Source organism: Ovis canadensis, chromosome 2 (genome assembly GCF_042477335.2).
Source record: "Ovis canadensis isolate MfBH-ARS-UI-01 breed Bighorn chromosome 2, ARS-UI_OviCan_v2, whole genome shotgun sequence".
NCBI classification, from domain to species: Eukaryota; Metazoa; Chordata; class Mammalia; order Artiodactyla; family Bovidae; genus Ovis; species Ovis canadensis.
Genome location: NC_091246.1, coordinates 241,456,784 through 241,478,621, shown reverse-complemented (window position 1 = coordinate 241,478,621; position 21,838 = coordinate 241,456,784). Strand labels below are relative to the sequence as shown.

The 21,838-nt window shown below is 49.8% G+C and overlaps 1 protein-coding gene across 1 annotated transcript; it reads left to right on the top strand.

The window, feature by feature from the left end:
• Window positions 1-4,556: 4,556 nt before the first annotated feature.
• LOC138432481 (antizyme inhibitor 2-like) lies at window positions 4,557-17,512 on the top strand. The gene is made up of 9 exons (XM_069573784.1): window positions 4,557-4,739; window positions 5,673-5,846; window positions 6,277-6,449; window positions 7,059-7,193; window positions 10,570-10,735; window positions 11,248-11,395; window positions 15,832-15,932; window positions 16,748-16,965; window positions 17,488-17,512. Exons 1-9 carry the CDS (start codon window positions 4,557-4,559, stop codon window positions 17,510-17,512), a joined length of 1,323 nt encoding a protein of 440 aa, XP_069429885.1.
• Window positions 17,513-21,838: the final 4,326 nt, after the last annotated feature.

The following is a 21,838-nucleotide window of genomic DNA, read 5'->3' as shown; positions in this document are numbered from 1 at the left end:
TTTGGTGACACTCAGTTTTCTTCTCTGGCTTTGATTCTTTCATTTCCTGGGTGTTTTGGCACCTCAGCAGCTGAGCTGACTCACTCTTGAAACTGACCCCAACCAAATGATTTCTTAAGCAAAGGAAAGCATGATTTAAACACGTGATGGAAGAGTGTTCCCAGCAAAGAGAACATACATGCTAAGAAAGCAAGCCTGGCAGCTGTGGAGGGAGAGGGCAGGACATAACCTGGGTAGTGTGTGTGTAGCTGGAGCGGCTGGGAAATGGACAAAAGGCATCCCTTGGAGTTGTGTACTGGGCGTGTGCTAAGTCGCCTCAGTCGTGTCTGACTCGGCAAGCCTATGAGCTGTAGTCTGCCAAGCTCCTCTGTCCATGGGGTTCTCCGGGTAAGAATATTGGAGTGGGTTGCCATAATCCTCCAGGGGATCTTCCTGACCCAAGGATCAAACCTGCGTCTCTTATTTCTCCTGCACTGGCAGGCAGGTTCTTTACCACTAGCACCGCCTGGCAAGCCCTTGGAATTGTGCATGCTGGGGGAAAGGGGAAGCTGGTACAGAACAGAGGCCCTCTCCAAGTGTCTAGCTTGCTCGAGATCAGATCGAGATTTGAGATCCTTCTACTAGAAGGATTCTTGGTACTCTGGATGTCATGCTTTGTACCCCTCCCTCACCATTTTCGTATCTGTGATAGCAGGCTAATACTTGACTTCTACTATACATCAGCTTTGAAGTCGGCAAATTTCCACCCTTTTTCTTCCACCATTGCATTCTTTTCTATACTTGGGGCCCAGGCTTGTTCCCATCCTGAGCCTTTGCACCAGATGTTACCAACACCTGGAATACTCGTCCCAGTATTGGCCTGGCTGGTACCTTCTCACCCTCGAGGGCTCAGGTAAATGTCTCTACCTCTAGAAGACTCCGACCACCTGTGTTCATCCAGGCTCTGCCTACCCCACTCCCCATCTGTCCCTCCCTGACTCTGTCCCATCTTCCAGAGTGGGCTGGCTTCCCGCAGGGGTCAGCCACTGGGGGCCGCTGGCAGGAGGCTGGGAGGCCGCCGGAGAAACCAGGCCGTGTGTCCCTCGCCTCTCTGTCCCAGCTAGTTTCCTAGGCAGGGGCTGTGGTTCTACGGCTCCAGCTTCCACTGAGGGACCTCAGACTGCAGTTTGGGAAACATCACTTTTCCCTTTGCCCCTCCAGTCCGGGCATAGAAACAGCTTCCTGCCGGGATCCAGGGTGCTTCACTGTTTCCTGTTTGGCCCTCAGCTGCTCCATAGCCTGTGGATACAGTCCTCTACATTAAACTGTCTCTGTTGTGAAGAGCTGAAGTGGTTTGATTTTCCTGGTGAGACCCTAAATTATCTCCCTCGCAAGCGAAATTGTGTCTCCTTCAATTCAAGGGACACAGCACCTCCCTCCTCAATCTGCCCCAGGGGTAGGACCCCAGGAAGGCCCAGGTTCGGTATTCCTGAGGTCTTTAGTGCCTCCCCTACCCAGGCATGCACTGAGCAGCCATCAAGAGGGGCCCAGGGACCACACAGAGTGGGTCCAGGCTGAAGGAGGAGGGGCTGCCCGAGCAGGTGGAGGCAGGTGGGAGGATGGAGTGATGGAGTGGGCCCTGGCTGCCTGCATGAGGTAGAGAGACAAGGAGAAGAGCGGCCCAGGTGGCCAGGGGCAAAGATGGGGGAGTAGAAGGACCCACCCAGGATCTGCAGTGTGGGCTGGTGGCCTGAAGACCTTCAGGTCTCTTAGCTTTCCCACCTATAGAATGGAAGAAGAGGTTGCGGAGCCTCCTTGTTCTGACACGTCTCTGATGGTCACACGTTAGCAGGGGTCTGAGCTTCACCCATATACCTGTCATTGTGGGCAGACCAGGGGGTAGGAGAGTTACCTTGGCTTGGCGGGGACAAGGGTTTTCAATTGTGCTTCCCTGCTTCATGGGGATCTGAGCTGGGCCCATAGGGATTTGCCTGGAGCCAGGGGTCAGGCATGTTGCACCACAGGTCTCAGCACAGGGCAAGGGGGCAGCTGTCCCCACCCCAGGCTGGCAACGCCCTGTGCATTGGGCAGGCCACTCATCAGGAACATCTTATCCACCATTAATCCAGGTACTGAGCCTGTCCTGGTGCTGAGGTTGATACCCGCTGGGATCTGCCCATCTGACATAGACTGCATATCTGGCTCTGGGTGGAACTTGCCTCATGAGCTCCATGACTTACCACATAAAGTACTTGGCATAATGCCTGACACTTACCTAGGGCTGAGTAATATTGGCTGTTCTTGGAGTTATTATCATGATCACTGCTATATGCTAGCACTTGGCTAAACTCTTTGTAGGTGTTACACCGTGTCATTGCATTTAATCCTCACGAGCACCCTGTTGGCCCATGTGGATGTTATCCTCATCTTGAGGCCCCCAGATGTGAGATCTTTACGTATCCATGAAGTAGAGTTAGAAGTCAGTTCTACCCGAATTAGTCTGGGGTGAGGGTAGGTGGGGATCTCTATAAAAGCTTGAACTTTATTATCTTTTTCTTTTTAGTTTTTAAATTAATTGATTTAGTTTTGGCTGCGCTGGGTCTTTGTTGCTGCTCATGGGCTTCCTCTAGTTGCCGTGAGCCGGGGCCACTCGCTGGTCCCTAGGGCGGGCAGCCTTCATTAGCTGTGGCACACGGGCTTAGTTGCTCTGAGGCCTGTGGAACCTTCCTGGACCAGAGATGAAACCTGTGTCCCCTAAACTGGCAGGTGCATTCTTAACCACTGGACCACCAGGGAAGTCCTGGACTTTATTATCTTGTTTGGAATCACAGATGGAATTAATGAGATTTGCTACAGAGAGTCTCTCCCTCCAATCCAGGCTCTACCTGTTGCCCCTTCCTAGATGTTTAAGCCCCCAGAGCCTGAAGATGGTGGAGGGTTGGGAGGCACTGACTCCTGGTGGGAGGGAATAAGGTTGGAGGCCTCAAGTGAGCAGAAGGTCAAGCAAGGCTGGCAGAAGAGAAGAATCAGGTCAGGAGCAGGCTCTCGGCTGTACTTCCTGGAACAGGTACAGGAGGCTTTGGTCAGAACACAGAGGTGAGATTAAGTGCAGCAAGTGACAGCTGACATCCTAGAGGCAAGGCAGCTCCAGGGTGACGGCTTTAGCCTGGAGGGCCTGCAGGTCACAGAGACCTCAGCAGCTCACATGGAGAGAGGGGTGGGGCCAGGGAGGGAGAAGGTGACTGGACCTGAGTGACGAACAGCCTCACTTTTCCGTTCGGAGAAACTTCCAGCAAGGTATTTAAATCTGCCGTGGAGGGCAGAGACACAGCACCGGGAGAGACCAGCTCTCGCTCCGAGGCAGTGGAACCCGCCTGTGGTTAGAGTCAGGTCCTGATTCTGCTCCCAGACCTCCTCCAGGTTTGCTGAGTCCTCTGGAGACCTCTGGGCCCCTCGGTGTTTCCATCTATGAAGTGGGAAGGGTGGATGCAGGGTTCCCAGGGTCCCTTGACTGATTGTCACTGACATTCCCTTATAACTGGAGTCTGACTTCACCATGGGCTTCCCTGATAGCTCAGTTAGTAAAGAATCCACCTGCAATGCAGGAGACCCCAGTTCGATCCCTGGGTTGGGAAGATCCGCTGGAGAAGGGAAAGGGAACCCACTTGAGTATTCTGGTCTGGAGAATCCCATGGACTGTATAGTCCACGGGGTCGCAAACAGTCCACGTCATCCTGTCATGTGGGTGACGAAAGAGGGTTAGTTCTCGGGGCCTGGGAGGTCTGGGCTGAGGAGGCAGGGCCGGCCGGCTGAGGTCTGTAGGGACAGCCTGGGTGGTGCTTGCCCTGGTCCCTGCGATCTGGGCTGAGTTCTGCTTTTCCCATGGGATTTACCCCAAGCCCAGACACCACAGATCCCAGCTCCCTAGTTTGAGCCTGAGCAAGCAGGTCACCGCAGGCAGCAGGCGAGTCTGCATGTGGTGTGGGGGTACAGGTCAAGCCCCAGCTGCCAGAACAGAAGGCCCCTGGCTGCAGACCACCTTCACTTTGGTCTCAGGGATGCCTGGCTGGCGGCAGGTCCACTTCTGGTCTAGAGACCCCAGGTGCCAGTCCCAGCTCTGCCACTGACCATTTGGTGACCTCGATCAAGTCCCTTCCTCTCTCTGGGCCTCTCATTCCTGTGTGTAGAATGGGGACCCTGGACCTGGATCATCTCCTGGGCCCTGGCTCTGAACCCTACAATCTGAAGATCCTGAAACTCTGCACTTACCCTTCCCAGCCTCAGTTTTCCCATCTGCGAATGGGTACATCTGTGTGGAGGAGCCCGGAGGAGGATGCCTAGCCTCTGTTCCTTGTGTACAGCCTGTGTGTCTTGCTTGGTCCCTTACGAGGTCTCTGAAGCAGACTGGGCCCGACCAGTGGCCCATTTTACAGATGGGAAAATTCACGAGGGCTCTATGGAGCTGCGGTAGCTGAAAGGAACGGCTGAGAAGTTACAGCCTGAGAACTCTGGCTCTGGGGCCAGTGGGGAGCTGGGAGGAGGGAAGAGGTCCTATCTCAGTGCCAGCCCTTTTTAGGATGTCGAAACCGCGCCTGGCCGAGGGTTTGGTTGGAGCATCGGGGGTCAGCATTCCCATTGGGAACTCAAAGGAGAGTAAAGAAAGCCCTGGAAGCACATGGCCAAAGGATATCATTGCCCTGGAGCCTGGAGAAACTGCCTGGGATGTGGTCCTGAAGAAGATCAAGGAGCTCTCTGATTCGGTAGAGAAGGAGGGAGACGGGAGAGGGGAAGTAAGGAAGGATGAGGCTGTCTCAGTGCCTGCTTTGGGGGGCAAGAAATAAGACTTTCTGTTTTCTGGTTTTATGTCAGTTTCCTAGGTCTTATTTCAAAGCTCTGCTCTGCTGGGGTGATAGAATCATTCTGTCCCCTTCTAGCTCCCTCCCCATGCTACCACTTGGGGGTTTTACCCAGTGCCAAGCTGCCTGGTTGAGGGTTGGAGCTGTCTTTCCCCTTTCTTGATCTACAAAGACTGTTTCCCTCTTGTCCCCCTATTTTAAGAGTTAGAAGTTGTGGTTGTTCAGTTGCTAAGTCATGTCCAATTCTTTGTGACCCATGGACAGTAGCACACCGGGCTTCCTTGTCCTTCACTGGCTCCCAGAGTTCGCTCAGATTCGTGTCCATTGAGCTGGTGATGCTGTCCAACCATCTCGCTCTCTGCCAGCCCCTTCTCCTTTTGCTTTCAATCTTTCCCAGCATCAGGGTCCTTTCCAGTGAGTTGGTTCTTCGCGTCAGGTAGCCAAAGAATTAGGGCTTCAGCATCAGTCCTTCCAATGAAATTCAGGGTTGATTTCCTTTAGGATTTAACTGCTTTAATCTCCTTGCAGTTCAAGGGACTCTCAAGAGTATTCTCCAGCACCACAAAAGTATCAGTTCTTCAGCTCTCAGCCTTCTTTATGGTCCAAATCTCCCATCCATACATGACTACTGGAAAAAAGAGTTAGAAGACCTGGTATCAAACTCTATCCTAGCCATGCACTTTCTCTGTGACCTTGAGCCAGTGACTTCTTTCTGAACCTTTTTTTCCCAAATCTGAAACGACAACAGCAATAGTACTTACTGCATGGTGTTGTTTTGAGGATCAGGTGAGATAACCCTCTACCCAGCCTTCTGTTTCTCTTTCACTGTCCTGGCAGGACTGCCGAGATGCTTTCATGGTGGCTGACCTGGGCGTGCTGGCCAACCGCCACCAGGTCTTCCGCCAGGCCCTGCCGCGGGTCTCACCCTTCTATGCGGTAAAGTGCAACAGCAGCCCCTGGATGCTGCGTGTCCTGGCTGCCCTGGGCACCAGCTTCGACTGTGCCAGCCAGGTGAGCCTGGGCCAGCTGACTCATTCACAAGCCCAACACTTCCTGGGGAAAAAAGGCGGGTTGCCGGGGGTCCTGGAGTGGAGACTGCAGCTCCTCAACAGGGGCTGACTCTCCTAGTCCTCAACTGTTTGGGAAAGGATAAATGAGTGCCCTGCAGGGGATCAGTCTCCCCTTGGTCCCTGTGACTAAGGCAGACAGCTTGAGCAAATGAGGGGAAGCACAAGCTTGAAGACACAGATGCTGTCCCTGTCCTAGCACAGCCTGATCATTTGGAAGATTCTAGGAACCTAAAGGACACAGTCATGTTCAGCACACTGCACAATAGGGGTTCAGTTAAGGGCAGTCCTTTTGGCTCATGCCCAGGGTTCCCATCCCCAGAGAATAGAGGGGCATCAGGGTAGCTCCCCACTCTGGCTCTCACCCATGCCAGGGCGAGCTGGAGCAGGTGCTGGCCCTGGGCGTGGCTCCCTCACGCATCATCTATGCCAACCCCTGCAAGCCTGTCTCCCACATCCGCTGTGCTGCCCTCCACGGGGTGAAGCTCCTGGTGTTCGACAGCGAGGAGGAGCTAATCAGGGTGGCCCAGCATCATCCTGGGGCCAGGTGAGACCAGCAGGGAGTGGGTGCAAACAAGTAGAGACAGGTGGAAAAAGGGACCTTAAAGCTGGGACCCCGGCTGTTGGAACTGGCTGCAGGAATCAGATGCAGGAAGACTCATGTGGTGACTGGCACAGGCCAAAGCAGCAAAGTACAAGAATTTGGGCCAGTGGCCTGATGCCTTCGCTGGTGTCCATTGATGCCAAATAAACAATGCCTGTGTCCGCATGGACACTGGGCAGAGCCTAGCACTAGGTGGTCCGGCGTTAGCTGACCTTGTGGAAAAGACACTCGTATCAGAGTCAGGGAGGCCAGGGATCACACTTCAGATTGGTTTGTCACACGCTGTGTGATCTTAGGAAAGTTATTTAACATCTCTGATCCTGTAATGTGGAGGCCTATGGAAGGTGTATTTATAATTTTATCATTTTCCTGCTTTTTCTTGCCTGGACAGAAGCCTGTAGGTAGTGAGTGTGTTCACTCTTTGGGTCTCCATGGCTAGACAGTCCAGACGAGCTAGGCAGAAGTGGGTGGGAAGCTGGAGGGAGGTAGGATGGGGGGCCTTGGGGCTCATGTGCCTAAGAAATTCTGATACCCTCTGCACCCCTCTCCCAGGCTGGTCCTCCGGCTGTGGACCCAGGACAGTGGCAGCCTCTTTCCCCTGAGCTCTAAGTTTAGGGCCAGGCTGGAGGTATGTGAACATCTGCTCAAGTCTGCCAGGGACCTGGGGTTGGCTGTGGTTGGAACCAGGTGAGTGCACTGGCTTTCCCTGCCTGGAAAGGAGGAGCCAGGAGTCTTGGTTTCCACTGTCCATTGTTGTAATTCAGCTGCTAAGTCGTGTCTGCCTCTTTTGTGACCCTGTGGACTGCAGCACACCAGGCTTCCCTGTCCATCACTATCTCCTGGAGTTTGCTCAAACTCACGTCCATTGAGCCAGTTGTCATCCAACTATATCATCAGGTTGCCCCCTTCTCCTGCCTTCAATCCTTCCCAGCATCAGGGTCTTTTCTAAGGAGTCAGCTCTTCACATCGGGTGGCCAAAGTATTGGAGTTTCAGCTTCAGCATCAGTCCTTCCAATGAAAATTCAGGGTTTATTTTTTTTAGGATTGACCGGTTTGATATCCTTGCAGTCCAAGGGACTCTTAAGAGTCTTCTCAAGCACCGCAATTTGAAAGCATCAATTCTTCAGCTTTCTTTGTGGTCCAACTCTCACATCCACACATGACTACTGGAAAAACCATAGCTTTGACTAGTCATACAGACCTTTGTCGGCAAACTGATGTCTCTGCTTTTTAATACACTGTCTAGGTTTGTCATAGCTTTTCTTCCAAGGAGCAAGTGCCTTTTAATTTCAAGACTGCAGTCACCATTCAAAGTGATTTTGGAGCCCAAGAAAATAATGTCTGTCACTGCTTCCACTTTTCCCCCTTCTATTTGCCATGAAGTGATGGGACTGGATACCATGATCTTAGTTTTTGAATGTTGAGTTTTAAGCCAGCTTTTTCACTCTCCCTTTTCACCCTCATCAAGAGACTCTTTAGTTCCTCTTCACTTACTGCCAATAAATGGTATCATCTACATATCTGAGGTTGTTGATATTTCTTCTGGCAATCTTGATTTCAGCTTGTGATACATCCAGTCCAACATTTCAAATGATGTTTTCTGCATATAAGTTAAATAATCAGGGTGACAATATACAACCTTCTCATACTCCTTTCCCAATTTTGAACCAGTCAATTTTTCCATGTCCTGTTCTAACTGTTGCTTCTTAACCTGCGTACAGGTTTCTCAGGAGGCAGGTAAGGTGGTCTGGTATTCCCATCTCTTGAAGAATTTTCCACAGTTTGTTGTGATCCACACTGTCAAAGGCTTTAACAAAGTCAATGAAGCAGATGTAGATGCTTTCCTTGAATTCCCTTGCTTTCTCTATGATCCAACGGATGTCGACAATCTGATCTCTAATTCCTCTGCCTTTTCTAAACCCAGCTTGTACATCTGGAAGTTCTTGGCTCACATACTGCTGAAGCCTACCTTGAAGGATTTTGAGCATGGCCTTGCTAGCATGTGAAATGAGTACAATTGTGTGGTAGCTCAAACATTCTTTGGCACTGCCCTTCTTTGGGATTGAAATGAAAACAGACCTTTTGCAGTCCTGTGGCCACTGCTGAATTTTCCAAATTTACTGGCATATTGAGTACAGAACTTTAATAGCATCATCTTTTATGATTTGAAATAGCTCAGCTGGAATTCCATCAACTCCACTAGCTGTGTTCATAGTAATGCTTCTTAAGGCCCACTTAACTTCACCCTCCAGGATGTCTGGCTCTGGATAAGTGACCACACTATCGTGGCTATCTGGGGCACTAAGACACTTTTGGTATAGTTCTTCTGTGTGTTCTTGCCACCTCTTAATCTGTTCTGCTTCTGTTAGGTCCTAACTATTTCTGTCCTTTATCATGCCCATCCTTGTACGAAATGTTCCCTTGATGTCTCCAATTTTCTTGAAGAGATTTCTAGTCTTTCCCATTCTGTTGTTTTCCTCTGTTTCTTTGCATTGTTTGCTTAGGAAGGCTTTCTTTTCTTTCCTTGCTACACTCTGGAACTCTGCATTCAGTTGGGTACATCTTTCCTTTTCTGCTTTGCTTTTCACTTCTTTTTTTATCTCAGCTATTTGCAAGGCCTCCTCAGACAATCACTTTGCCTTTTTGTATTTCTTTTTCTTGTTTTCTAAGAAGAGGCAGTCTTCTTGCTGTCTCCTGTATGATGTCACAAACCTCTGTCCACAGTTCTTCAGGCACTCTGTCTATCTAATCCCTTGAATCTATTTGTCACTGCTACTGTATAACCATCAGGGATTTGATTTAGGTCATACCTGAATGGCCTAGTGGTTTTCCCTACTTTCTTCAATTTAAGCCTGAATTTTGCTATAAGCTCAGATCTGAGCCATAGCCAGGTCCAGGCCTTGCTTTTGCTAAACATATAGAGATTCTCCATTTTCAGCTGCAGAGAATGTAATCAATCCAATTTCACTATTGACTATCTGGTGATGTCCATGTGTAGCATCATCTCATGTTGTTGGAAGAAGAGTGTTTGCTATGACCAGTGTGTTCTCTTGACAAAATTTCCACTGTCTACCTCCAGCCTTTGGCTTCCTGGCTATGCTCTGGTCAGCCGAAGCCCTTCTGGGCCTCATGATGCTTCTCTCTTCTCAGCGAAGAAGCTGGATGTTATCTGGGATTAGGGTGGGGCAAAGGAGGCAAAGGTCTTGGGTGCAAAATTTAAGGGGATGTTAAAAAAGTTAGTACTCTAGCTAAAGAATATTTTAGCGACTGAACTGAACTGAATACAATATTTGAAAAAATGAAAAATAATGCAAAAAAATCATGATGAGAAAAATATTAAAACTTGAAAGACAAGATTGGCATTTCTCATTTTTCCTTTTGCTTCAGGGTTCAACTACTGTTACCACTTTTGTATATATAAAGCACCTTTTTATTTTTAATGTTTATTTAATCTGGCTTTGTTGGGCCTTAGTTGTGTCACATGGGGTCTTTGGTTTCAGAGCACGGGCTCTCTAGCTGTGGCGTGTGGACTTGGTAGCTGCAGCACACGGGCCTCGTTGCTCCCTGGCACGTGGAATCTTAGTTCTCCATCAGGGGTCGAACCTGGGTCCCCTGTATGGCAAGGTGGATTCTTAACCCCCAGACCACCAGGGAAGTCCCTACTGTTACTAATCTTGTCTTTATTTACATTTTAGTATTTTCATCATTGTAGATGTTTCTAAATCAGTTTTGCTCTTTACAACAATTACATTAAATATTCTTTATCTTGATAATTTAGTATTGTGGCACCCCCTTGAACTTTTGCTCTGGCCTCATCCAACCTGGCCCTCCTCACAGGCATGGGGATCCGGGTTCTGAGCACACGCCTTCCAAGAGGGAGAAGAAGGGAGGCCCCTGCAATGAGGTACTTGGAAGGGGCTGCTAAGAGAGGTGACCACCACACAGTCTCGAGTGCTCCAACTCAAGGATGACCATGCTTCGGTGTTTCTGCCCATGTCTCTCTTCCTACTGACCTTTGCTTTTTCACGGGTGTTTCTCTACATGTCACTTGATGTGTGTTCAGCTTCCATGTGGGCTCAAGATGCCAGACACCCCGTAACTTCATGAAGGCCATCACCGACTGCCGGCGCGTGTTTGAGATGGGCAGCAGGATCGGGCATGACATGAGGCTCCTGGACATCGGAGGGGGCTTCCCCGGAGAGGAAGGCTCCAACTCTGAGTTCGAGGAGGTGACGGGGAGGATGAGAGGGAGCTGGGTGCTCCAGCTTGGGTTCAGGAGACTGAGTGTTTGTTTGTGTATGAGGAGGTCATGGAACTGTGAGTCGCATGCCTGTGTGTAACTGAGGTTTGTCTTTGTTGAGAGGTCTTTGTCTGACTACACTTGCACGGCCTGTGTACATATATGAGCCCTTGTGTATCTGGCTCCGTGTCTCTTTAGAGGTGTTAGTTGCTATCCCCCCTTAAGCTACAGTCAGGTAGAAGTTTGTTATCCTTGAGACTTGGGAAACATTTTGTCTTTGCTGACTGTGTTTAAGTGGTCCCAAATTCAGACATCTCAGGGTGCTATGTGACCTTGGACAAGCTGCTTCCCCACCATGGGCCACAGCATCGACCTGTTTCCTCCCTAGTAAAATGGAGATAACGACTCCCCACACAGCCCTCAAGGGAATGAAGGGATAGTGTGCAGGTAAAGCCTCCTCAGATGGACTGGCCATGTTAAAGTCTGGGTCTGTCCCCGCAGGTGGCAGGAGTGATCAACGCCGCCCTGGCGCAGGACTTCCCCGAGGGGAGTGGCATCGAGATCATCGCAGAGCCCGGACGCTTCTATGCAACATCTGTCTGCATGACCGCTATCAACATCATTGCCAAGAAGGCTGTGCTAGAGCCCGGTGGGTGGGCAGGCCACTGTCCAGGCATTCCCGGGCCCTGGAGTGGAGGATGGGTAGAGGGTCTGGGCTCCAGCCCCGAATGCCTAATTAGCAGTAAACAAGCTTTGAATTGGATATGAGAATGAACCTGTTAGTATCACTATTTTATTGTTCTCAGACTGGGAGGTGAGAAGCAAGATGAAAGGTCTTCATTTTTCCTAAGTAGCCAATGGGTTTATACGGCATTTATGGAGGTAAAGTCACAGAATATAGCCCATGAGGTTCAAGGACAAAATCGTGCTGCTGTGCACCTTAAATTCATCCAGCAAGCATTATCTAACAGGTGCAGGTTCCGGTGCCAAAAATATAGTGAGTAAATGCAAACTCTTACAATACATATAAGAAGGCACCATTGTCGTCATGGCCTGAAGGTTAAGGGTGACATCTGTAGGGTAATGGTAAACCTTTGGCAGTCGAGGTCAACCACCGTAGGAGCTCTTTTAGACTGTTATTTTTACAGCTTTTGGTTTTCACACAAAGTGAGCTAACCAGAAACTCCATTTCACGATAAGATGGAGAACATGAATAGATCTTCCCCACTGGCTTAGTGCTTTTATTCTTTGCCGCTTTATGATAACTGACATATAAATATTTATAAGCTGCTTTAATCTCCTCCCTTATCCTTTTGACAAATGATTGGCCCACAGGTTTGTAATCCCAAGAAACTTGTGTCAGCTGATTGCGCTTCTTCACAAAACGTCTGATTAAAGGATATTGTGATAGGAAGCCTATGATTTCAAGTCATCATTTAACAAAACTCTAAGTATTAAGGGCTTATTTTTAAAATTTGCATCTTTACTATGGTAAGGGGTAATTTTTGTATGTGTGTTGCTTTTTTTCTTGGCCACCCCATGGGGCATGTGGTATCTCAGCTCCCTGACCAGGGATTGAACCCATGCTCCCTTCAGCGGAAGCGCAGTATTAATCTGGAGCACCAGGGAAGTCCTTAGGGACTCATTATTCTTATTCCCATAATAATAAGTGTTGCCAATTATTAAATATCTATCATGTGTGAAATATGCATTTTCTCTCCTTTCTGCTCAACAGTTTGTGAGTAGAGCTTGGGGTGAAGTAATTTGGGTTCATTCCCATTTTACAGGCAGAGATAGTGAGGCTTAGAGAGAGGAAGGAACTTGTCCGAGGCATCACAGCTAGTCAGAGATACAACTGGACCTGGTCTGCCTGACGCACACCTTTGCACTTGGATTTGCACCACATGCCAAGTAGACCTGAGCTCTTGACATTAGCAGTGTCTTGACTACCTCTCATGACTAAGTAGTTTAGGGACAACTGGGGCTGTGGCTTCAGTGATGGCAACTAAGAAAGAGGGGAGAGGATGGTAGGAAGTACATTGGGGTCAGTGGGGAGAGCAGAAAATCAGTATTCAGAAGGATCTGGGCATCTAAATGCCCAAATATTATGAAATGCTTCAAATGCTAACAGAAATCAGCGCAAAATCCTGAGTTTAGATTCCAGAAAGCAATATTCTAAGAACAGATGAAGAGTGGTTGTGAAGACACTGCCTTGGTAGTAGGTCCTGTCCAAAGGGTCTGGGGGTCATAGGTGACCACTACTTCAATATGCATCAGAAGTATGATGGTGCTGGAGAGAAAGCTATCACATGCTTACATTGGCAACATCAACAGAGGCAGAGTGTTTAGATGGAGGGAAGTGACAACTGTGCTGTACCCCATACTTGTCAGAGTAGGGCAATGTTTTTAAATGTACTTTGTTGTTGTTCAGTTGCTAAGGTGTGTCTGATTTTGCGACAGCAGCACACCAGGCTTTCCTGTCCTTCGCTGTCTCCGAGAGCTTGCTCAAATTTATGTCCATTGAGTCGATGATGCTATCCAACTATCTGATTCTCTGTCGCTGCCTTTTCTCATCCTGCCCTCAGTTTTTCTCAGCATCAGGGTCTTTTCCAAGGAGTTGGCTCTTCCCATTGGGTGGCCAAAGTAGTGCAGCTTCAGTTTCAGCTTCAGTCCTTCCAGTGAATATTCAGGGTTGATTGCCTTTAGGATTGACTGGTTGGATCTCCTTGCTGTCCAAGGGATTCTCAAGAGTCTTCTCCAGCACCGCAGCTGGAAAGCATCAATTCTTTGGTGGTCAGCCAGCCTTCTTTATGGTCCCACTCTCACATCCACACATGACTACTGGAAAAACCACAACTTTGACTATATGGTTCTTGGTTGGCAAAGAGATGTCTCTTCTTTTTAATACACTGTCTAGGTTTGTCATAGCTTTCCTTCCAAGGAGCAAGCATCTTTTAATTTCATGGCTACAGTCACCAACTGCAGTGATTTTGGAGCCCCAAGAAAGGAATGTCTGTCACTGTTTCCACTTTTCCCCCATCTATTTGCTATGAAGAGATGGGACCATCTTTGTTTTTTGAATATTGAGCTTTATTTTTTTAATTGAAGGATAATTGCTTTATAGAATTGTATTTGTTTCTGCCAAACATCAACACAAATCAGCCATGTTGTGTTAGTTGCTCAGTCGTGCTCGACTCTTTACAGCCCCATGGACTGTAGCCCACCAGGCTCCTCTGTCCATGGGATTTTTCAAGCAAGGATACTGGAGTGGGTTGCCATTTCCTTCTCCAGGGGATCTTCCCAACCCAAGGATTGAACCCTGGTCTCTTGCACTACAGGCAGATTCTTTACTGATTGAGCTACCAAAGAAGCCAGTAATAAAGTATGTGTCCCCTCTCTCTTGAACCTGCTTATCACCTCCCTCCCCAGAATGTTGAGTTCCAAGACAGCTGTTTCATTTTCCTCTCTCACCCTCATCAAGAGGCTCTTTAGTTCCTCTTCACTTTCTGCCATTAGAGTGGTATCATCTATATATCTGAGGTTGTTGATATTTCTCCTAGTAATGTTGATTCCAGCTTGACCTTCATCTAGCCCAGCATTTCACATAATGTACTCTGCATATAAGTTAAATAAGCAGGGTGATAATACCTGGGATGTGTTTTAATCAGTTTGTGTAAGACCTGGAAGTAACTGCCATAAAGCTTCCTCTGGAGAACCCAGAGGCGAGGCAGGCCCCTCAGGGCCACAAGGGGAAGGACAGGATGGATCAGGAAGCAGAAGGACACGGGGGAACACTGGTCAGAGCCTCTGTTGTGGTTTTTGAGGAACAGAATGGGTGAATCAGGGTGAGTTGGACTGGCAGGTTTGGGATTGGCTAGTTTGAATAATTTCAGTGGGTTGTGGGGGGTAAGGACCGCCCTAGGAAGATTAGGCCAGAGGTAGTGCTTCAAGTTCTGTGAGTTCCATCCAGGAGGTGGTTTGCAGTACGGACACTGGATTGGTTGGCTTGCACGGGCAAGGCATACTTGCAAGGCAGTTATTTGCTGTCTCTAGAAATTAACCAACCCAGGGAGGAGCAGTCTCGCTGGGTCAGCAAGGCCCCAGATGCTGGAGCATCCAGAATATAGAGAAAAGAAAAAAGAATATAGAACATAAGAAAATGTAGTTTAGACAGGTACCCCTTTGAGGAAGGAAACTGATAAATTAGCACATCACTAAGGACCAAGCATGATGGAATCAAGTCATGAAAAGACTGTTTGCTCCCAGTTTGACTCATGCAGCAGGTGCTCAGGGCACCTGGTCTAAGGGGAGGGCAGAGAACATGAGGCCTGAGATCTGGGGGCAAATCCCAGCCCTGCCACAGTCCCCTACATGACTGCTGACAAGACTGTTTTCTCAACCGCAAAGCAGGCTCACTGAACCCGCTCAGAGGGTAGTTAGGGTTAAATAGTTGAATACATGTAGGGAACTGAGAACAATGCCTGAGTTATATGGCATGTTAGATTGTTCTCTTGTTTATTTATTGGCTGTGCTGGGTCTTCGTTGCTGCGTGCAGGCTGTCTCCAGTTTTGGCACTTGGGGGCTGTTCTCTGGTTGTGGTGCACCAGCTTCTCATCGCGGGGACCTCTCTAGCTCTACAGCTCGGGCTGTAGGCACAGGCCTTCTGTTGCTGCGGCTCGCAGGCCCTAGCGCGGGCTCAGTAGTCGTGGCACACAGGCTTAGTTGCTCCACGGCACATGGGTTCTTCCCAGACCAGGGATCAAACCTGTATTCCCTGAATCGGCAGGTGGATTCTTAACCACTGGACCACTAAGGAGGTCTAGTTAGATTATTCTTATTTGGAAGAGGAAGATGAAGAGGAGAAGAGGGGAACACTGAAAGGTGGAGGGTAGAGGCGGAGGGGCAATGGGGGTGCAGAGGACAGGCCCCAACTGTCTATGGGCTCAGAGAAGACTCCTGGAGCAGGGAACAGGGGGTATCCAGTGCTGGGCAGAGGGTCAGGGCTCCCCCACAGGTGCTGGGCTTGGGTGTTGAGGGTTGGCCCTGGTTGAGCACAGCTCAATGCTGCCCTCTGCCCGCCCTCAGGAGGCCGCCGGAAGCTGCTGTACTATCTCAATGATGGCCACTACGGCACATTCCGCATCTTTTCCAGGGAGTCTGAACCCAGGATGCCCATTGTGGTGAAGGTAAGGAGACGGTTTCATGGCTCTGGCACCTCCTAGAACTCACCTGGTCCAGCCCCCTTGGGCAGGATTCCCTGCTACCAGTGGGAGAGGCGAAGGGGCTCAGATTACTGGTGGCTTAGTGGGTTGTCACGCCCTCTAAGTGTGCCAGGATGTGCAAGTGTGTCTGTGTGTATTGGCATGTGCACTTCTGTGTGGGCCTGGCGATTCACACCTATGCGGGAAGATGGGTGTCTAGGTCCATCGGTCTGTGGAGGGGTGTATGCTTCTCTTTGGCTATCTGTCTTTCTGTCTGTTTGTTGTTCTGGAGTCCCTGAATCTTGGAGATGCAGGAGACTTAGGAAGTAGAGATTCTCAAACTTTGCTTCACACCAGAATCAACTGGGAAATTTTAATACTTCTCTGCCTGGACCAGGCCCCACACCACTGATATCGGAATTTCTCATGGGTTGGGACCCTGGCATGATCCTCTATGAAAACTCCTCAAGCACTTTCAGTGAAGCTAGGTTTGAGGCCCAGCATTTTGAGTGATTATTAAATAAAATCTTCCCACTTTATAGATGGGAAAGCCGAGGTCCCATCTGTGTCTGCACTTGTGAATTGGCAGGGCTGGAGTCAGTCTCTAGAGCATAAGCTCCGTGAGGGCGGGTTAAGAGCAATGCCTGGCACACAGGGACCATTCAGGAATTGGTCAGTGTTGGTGGATGATAGAGTCCTTTCTGCTGGTGCCCTGGGGCATGTGCTGCTTGATGAGGAGTGGGTAGGGGTGTGTGTGTGCGGGGGGTCTTCTCTGATTCCCCACCCCCGTGTCCCTGCAGGAGCTCAGCCCTAAGCTGCCGCTCTTCCCCTGCACCCTCTTTGGCCCCACGTGTGATGCCTTTGACAAGCTCTTCTTGAAGGAGGTGCAGCTGCTGGAGCTGGATGTGGGCGACTGGCTGGTCTTCCCGTTCATGGGCGCCTGCACATCTGTCATGAGCTCCACCTTCAATGGCTTCTCTCCCACCTCCATCTGCTATGCCGTGGGACCTGAGCTCAGGTGTCCGGGGGAGGAGGAAAGGGGGTGGGCAGTGAGCGGCTCTCACCAAGATCTGACCTTGTTAAGGGGAGTTGGTGGCTGACCCTGGGATCCCAGGCCCTGGATACCCTAGTCCCCCCACTGGCCCCAGCAAAGCCCAAGATGTCTGGTTGACCTTTGACACTAGCCTCTGCCTATGGGATTGACCCTGTTACAACCTCTCCCCAGGTAAGCCCAAGTTAGCCCACCTGGGCATCTCTGAAAGTCCTGACAGGTAGATGCCATTGTGGGCAGAATCAGGCAGCCCTGTGGCCCCAGCTGACCCTCAGTTCCATAGCCAAGGTCCCAACTATCAGGCCCCACTCCTCTCTGCCCATTTACAGCTGCTCCCCAGTTCCCTCCTCAGGTATCCCTTCCCCATCAACTCCAGGCTCCCTCACAGCTCCTGACCCAGGATCTCCTCTGGGTCCAACCTGGGGTTTGCCTCCTGAGGTAGTGGAAGGGGCTCTGGAACGCCCCTTTACTGGCGCATTCCTTCCACAGGAGCCTGCTGGAGATCACACTGTAGGCCAGACGTGGTCAGAATGGAAAGGCTTCGTCACCTCGGGGCGCTCGTGAGGGATGCTTGGGGGCAGGAATTGGTGGGGAGGAGTAGCGTGGAGGAAACAGAGGTTAGTTTCTAACCTTCTAACAGAAGTTAGAAACAGGCCAGTACCAGTCCGTGGCCTGTTAGGACCCTGGCTGCAGAACAGGAGGTGAGAGGGGGGCGAGTGAGAGAAACTTTAACTCTATTTACAGCCAGTTCCCATCGCTCACGTTACTGCCTCAGCCCCGCCTCCTGTCAGAGCAGTGGCGGGGTTAGAGTCTCATAGGAGCGCGGACCCTGTGCGCCGATCATGAACCGCGCATGCGCTCTCCTTTTACGATTCTAACGCCTGACGTTCCGAGATGGAGCTGACTGAGGTGGTGATGCGGTCAACGGAATGTGGTTGAATCATCTGAAACCATTCCCCCACTCCTGGTCCGTGGAAGAATCGTCTCCCAGGAAACCAGTCCTTAATGCCACAAATGTTGGGGGACTGCCGGGTTAGGGTGCCTCTGAAATGAGGCAACATCTAAGGTTCAAAACTGTCCTCTGCGGAGAAGGAAATGGCAACCCACTCCAGTACTGTTGCCTGTAAAATCACATGGACAGAGAAGCCTGGTGGGCTTCAGTTCATGGGGTCTCAAAAGAGCCTGATATGACTTAGCGACTGAACAGCAACAATCACGAACTAGGTTTAACGCTATTTTCTCTACTCCTCTGCCAATGACAGAGCAAATGAAGATAAAACATGATTGCCCAGAACTCTAAAGCGCTCTGCTCCTGGTTTTCTAAAATCCAAAAACAAACACACTTTCTGAGTAATTAAAACAAAACAAAACTAAACAAAACTGTCCTCTGTCTGCAGTGGGCCTGAAGCCTCGGTTAGCTCTTCCTGGCAGCCTACCCTGCCTCCTCTTGACCCTGGAGGGAGGCAGTGTAAGGAAACTGCGCTATTACAAGAGAGCCCCCTGGAGGTCATGCCCTGGAATATGCAACAACGTGCTTTCACCAGAACCTTGAGATGCTTTTGTCCTTCCTTTCAATCTGTTAGTGATCCCTGCCGTTGTTCCAGAAACATACATATGAACCACAGGCACCTGATCAAGCGGAGAGAGCCCTGGCATTGTAGTCAGACAAGCCTGGAGGGGATCCAGGCTCCACCACATCCTGGCAGTGTGGTCAGAGCTTCAGTTTTCTCATCTGTGAAGTGAGGGTGCTCTTAGTATTCCCCTTGCAGGATTGTTGAGAGGATTAAGTGAGATAATGCAAATTCTCATTCAAGGTCAGTTCACGTCCACTTGTTGCTGGCTGGCCCTGATCCTGAGTCTGATCACTCTTGCCCCCACAGGTCTGGGTATCCTCAGCGAATATGTACAGCATCTAGCCACATAGCTAATGAACCATGTGGGTGCCTCAGACCTGGCTTTGGCCTTAAGAAACACCCAGGTTTGGAGCTTGAATGGACCAGGTGTGAATACAGCCAACTCAGAAACAGAGCAAATGCTACTGCATGTTCCCCCGGCAGGCTAAAACTTGAAAAACAACATTTGAGGAGTTCTGAGCTCAAAAAAAGAATGCATCCTGCAGGGAAGGAAGATGATAGAGTCACTTCAGAATGATTGGTCACATTCTTGTAGGAAGGAAAGGGAGAGAAGACCCCAGAAGCTAAAGCCACTCATGTCCTGTGTCCTTTCACAGCTTCGCCTGATAAAGCAAGACAGTCTCTGATCTCCAGCTTCTGCAGAGGGTCCTCCCCCTCTGCCAGAATCAGCCTTATCAATCTTACTGCAGCCTCCACTGCTCATGCACCCTTGGGCTACAGATATTTCTCCTGCAAACATCTCAGGAGGAGGGAATGAATCTGCGGATGTCACCCAAGGAAGGCAGCAGGTTCAGACAGCCTTTGGATAATGTGTCTCCTCCCAGAGACTGAAAATTCTGAATGGGAACATCTACCCTTACGTCCCCAGTGGTGTCTGGAAGTACAAATGTGAGTGGGCTTTAGGGAAAAAATAAAGTTTTATTCAGATGCAAGAGATTTTGATGTGTTCTGTGTTTTGCCCTTTGGGCATTTTACTGTGTGATTGTGGATATCTATCCATCTATCCATCCACCCATCTATCCATCCATCCACCCATCTATCCCTCCATCCACCCATCCACCCATCTATCCCTCCATCCACCCATCCATCCATCTATCCATCCACCCATCCATTCATTCATCTATCCATCCACCCATCTATCCACCCATCCATCCACCCACCCATCTATCCATCCATTCATTCATCTATCCATCCACCCATCTATCCCTCCATCCACCCATCCATCCATCCACCCATCCATTCATTCATCTATCCATCCACCCATCTATCCACCCATCCATCCACCCACCCATCTATCCTTCCATCCACCCATCCATCCATCCACCCATCCATTCATTCATCTATCCATCCACCCATCTATCCACCCATCCATTCACCCACCCATCTATCCATCCATCCATCCATCCACCCACCCATCTATCCATCCATCCACCCATCCATCCATCCACCCATCCATTCATTCATCTATCCATCCACCCATCTATCCCTCCATACACCCATCCATCCATCCACCCATCCGTTCATTCATCTATCCATCCACCCATCCATTCATTCATCTATCCATCCAACCATCTATCCACCCATCCATCCACCCACCCATCTATCCTTCCATCCATCCATCCACCCATCCATTCATTCATCTATTCATCCACCCATCTATCCACCCATCCATCCACCCACCCATCTATCCTTCCATCCACCCATCCATCCATCCACCCATCCATTCATTCATCTATCCATCCACCCATCTATCCACCCATCCATCCACTCACCCATCTATCCATCCATCCATCCATCCACCCACCCATCTATCCATCCATCCACCCACCCATCTATCCATCCATCCATCCACCCACCCATCTATTCATCCATCCACCCTTCTATCCATTCATTTATCCATCCACCTATCCATCCATCCACCCATCCACCCATCTATCCATCCACCCACCCATCTAGCCATCATCCATCCACCCATCCATTGATTCATCTATCCATCCATCCACCTATCTATTCATCCATCCACCCTTCCATCCATTCATTTATCCATCTATCTATCTATCCGTTCATCTATCCATCCCTCCATCCACCCATCCATCCATCTATCCATCCATTCATCTATCCATTTACCCATCTATCCATCCATCCACCCACCCACCCATCCATCCAACCATCTCTCCATCCATCCACCCATCTATCCATCCATCCGTCCACCCATCTGTCCATCCACCCATCTATGCATCTATCCATCCATCCACCTATCTATCCATCTATCCACCTATCGATCCATCCATCCGTCCACCCATCTGTCCATCCACCCATCTATGCATCTATCCATCCATCCACCTATCTATCCATCTATCCACCTATCTATCCATCCATCCATCTATCCACCCTTCCACCAATCCATCTATCCATCCATCCATTCACCCATTGATCTATCTACTCATTCATCCATCCATAAAATAAAATGCAAGAGCCTAGACCTTGCCTGGCACTGTTCTAGGTACAGGTGACACATGATGGACAAGAATCTAAGCTCATGGAGCTAACTTTTTAGTTGGAAAAAGAGCATAAACAAACCCCTAAATCTAATAAAATGAAGTGGAAGCAATAAGGGCTGTGAAGAAAAATAAAGCAAGCAAGGGGCCAGTGAGTGATAAAAGACAGTGCTATTTTAGATAGAGGGGTCTGGGGAGGCCTCTCCGAGGACATAGCAGGTGAGCAGAGACCGGAAGGGAGCTCGTGCTTACCTGAGTCAGAGAGTTCCAGGCATTGGAAACAGCAAGTCCAAGGCCAGGGACAGACAGTGTTCCCTCACAGGCAAGAAGCCCGTGTGGGTGAGCAGAGTGAGTGAGGGGAGGTGTTGGGAGTTGAGGCAGGAGGAGGATTGGGGGCTGATCTCATCAAGCTTCAGGTGGGTCAGGGATCTGACTTAGCTCTGAGGCGAAAAAGGTGGGGAAGGGGCTGGGGAGGCCCTGGCAGGTTTGGGCAGGTGAATAGTGTGACAGGATGCAGGGAGAAGTTAAAGGGCTCCTGCCAGTCCTGGGAAATGACAGTGGTCACAGTACAGGTGGTGAGCTGCACCAGGTTCAGCATGGACTGCAAAGGTCAAGAGCAGAGAACTTTCTGAAGGGGTCAGAGGTGGGTAAGAGGCAAAGAGAGGAGTCCAGGACAACTCCAGGGCTTTGGGCTGTGGCTGTGGTATA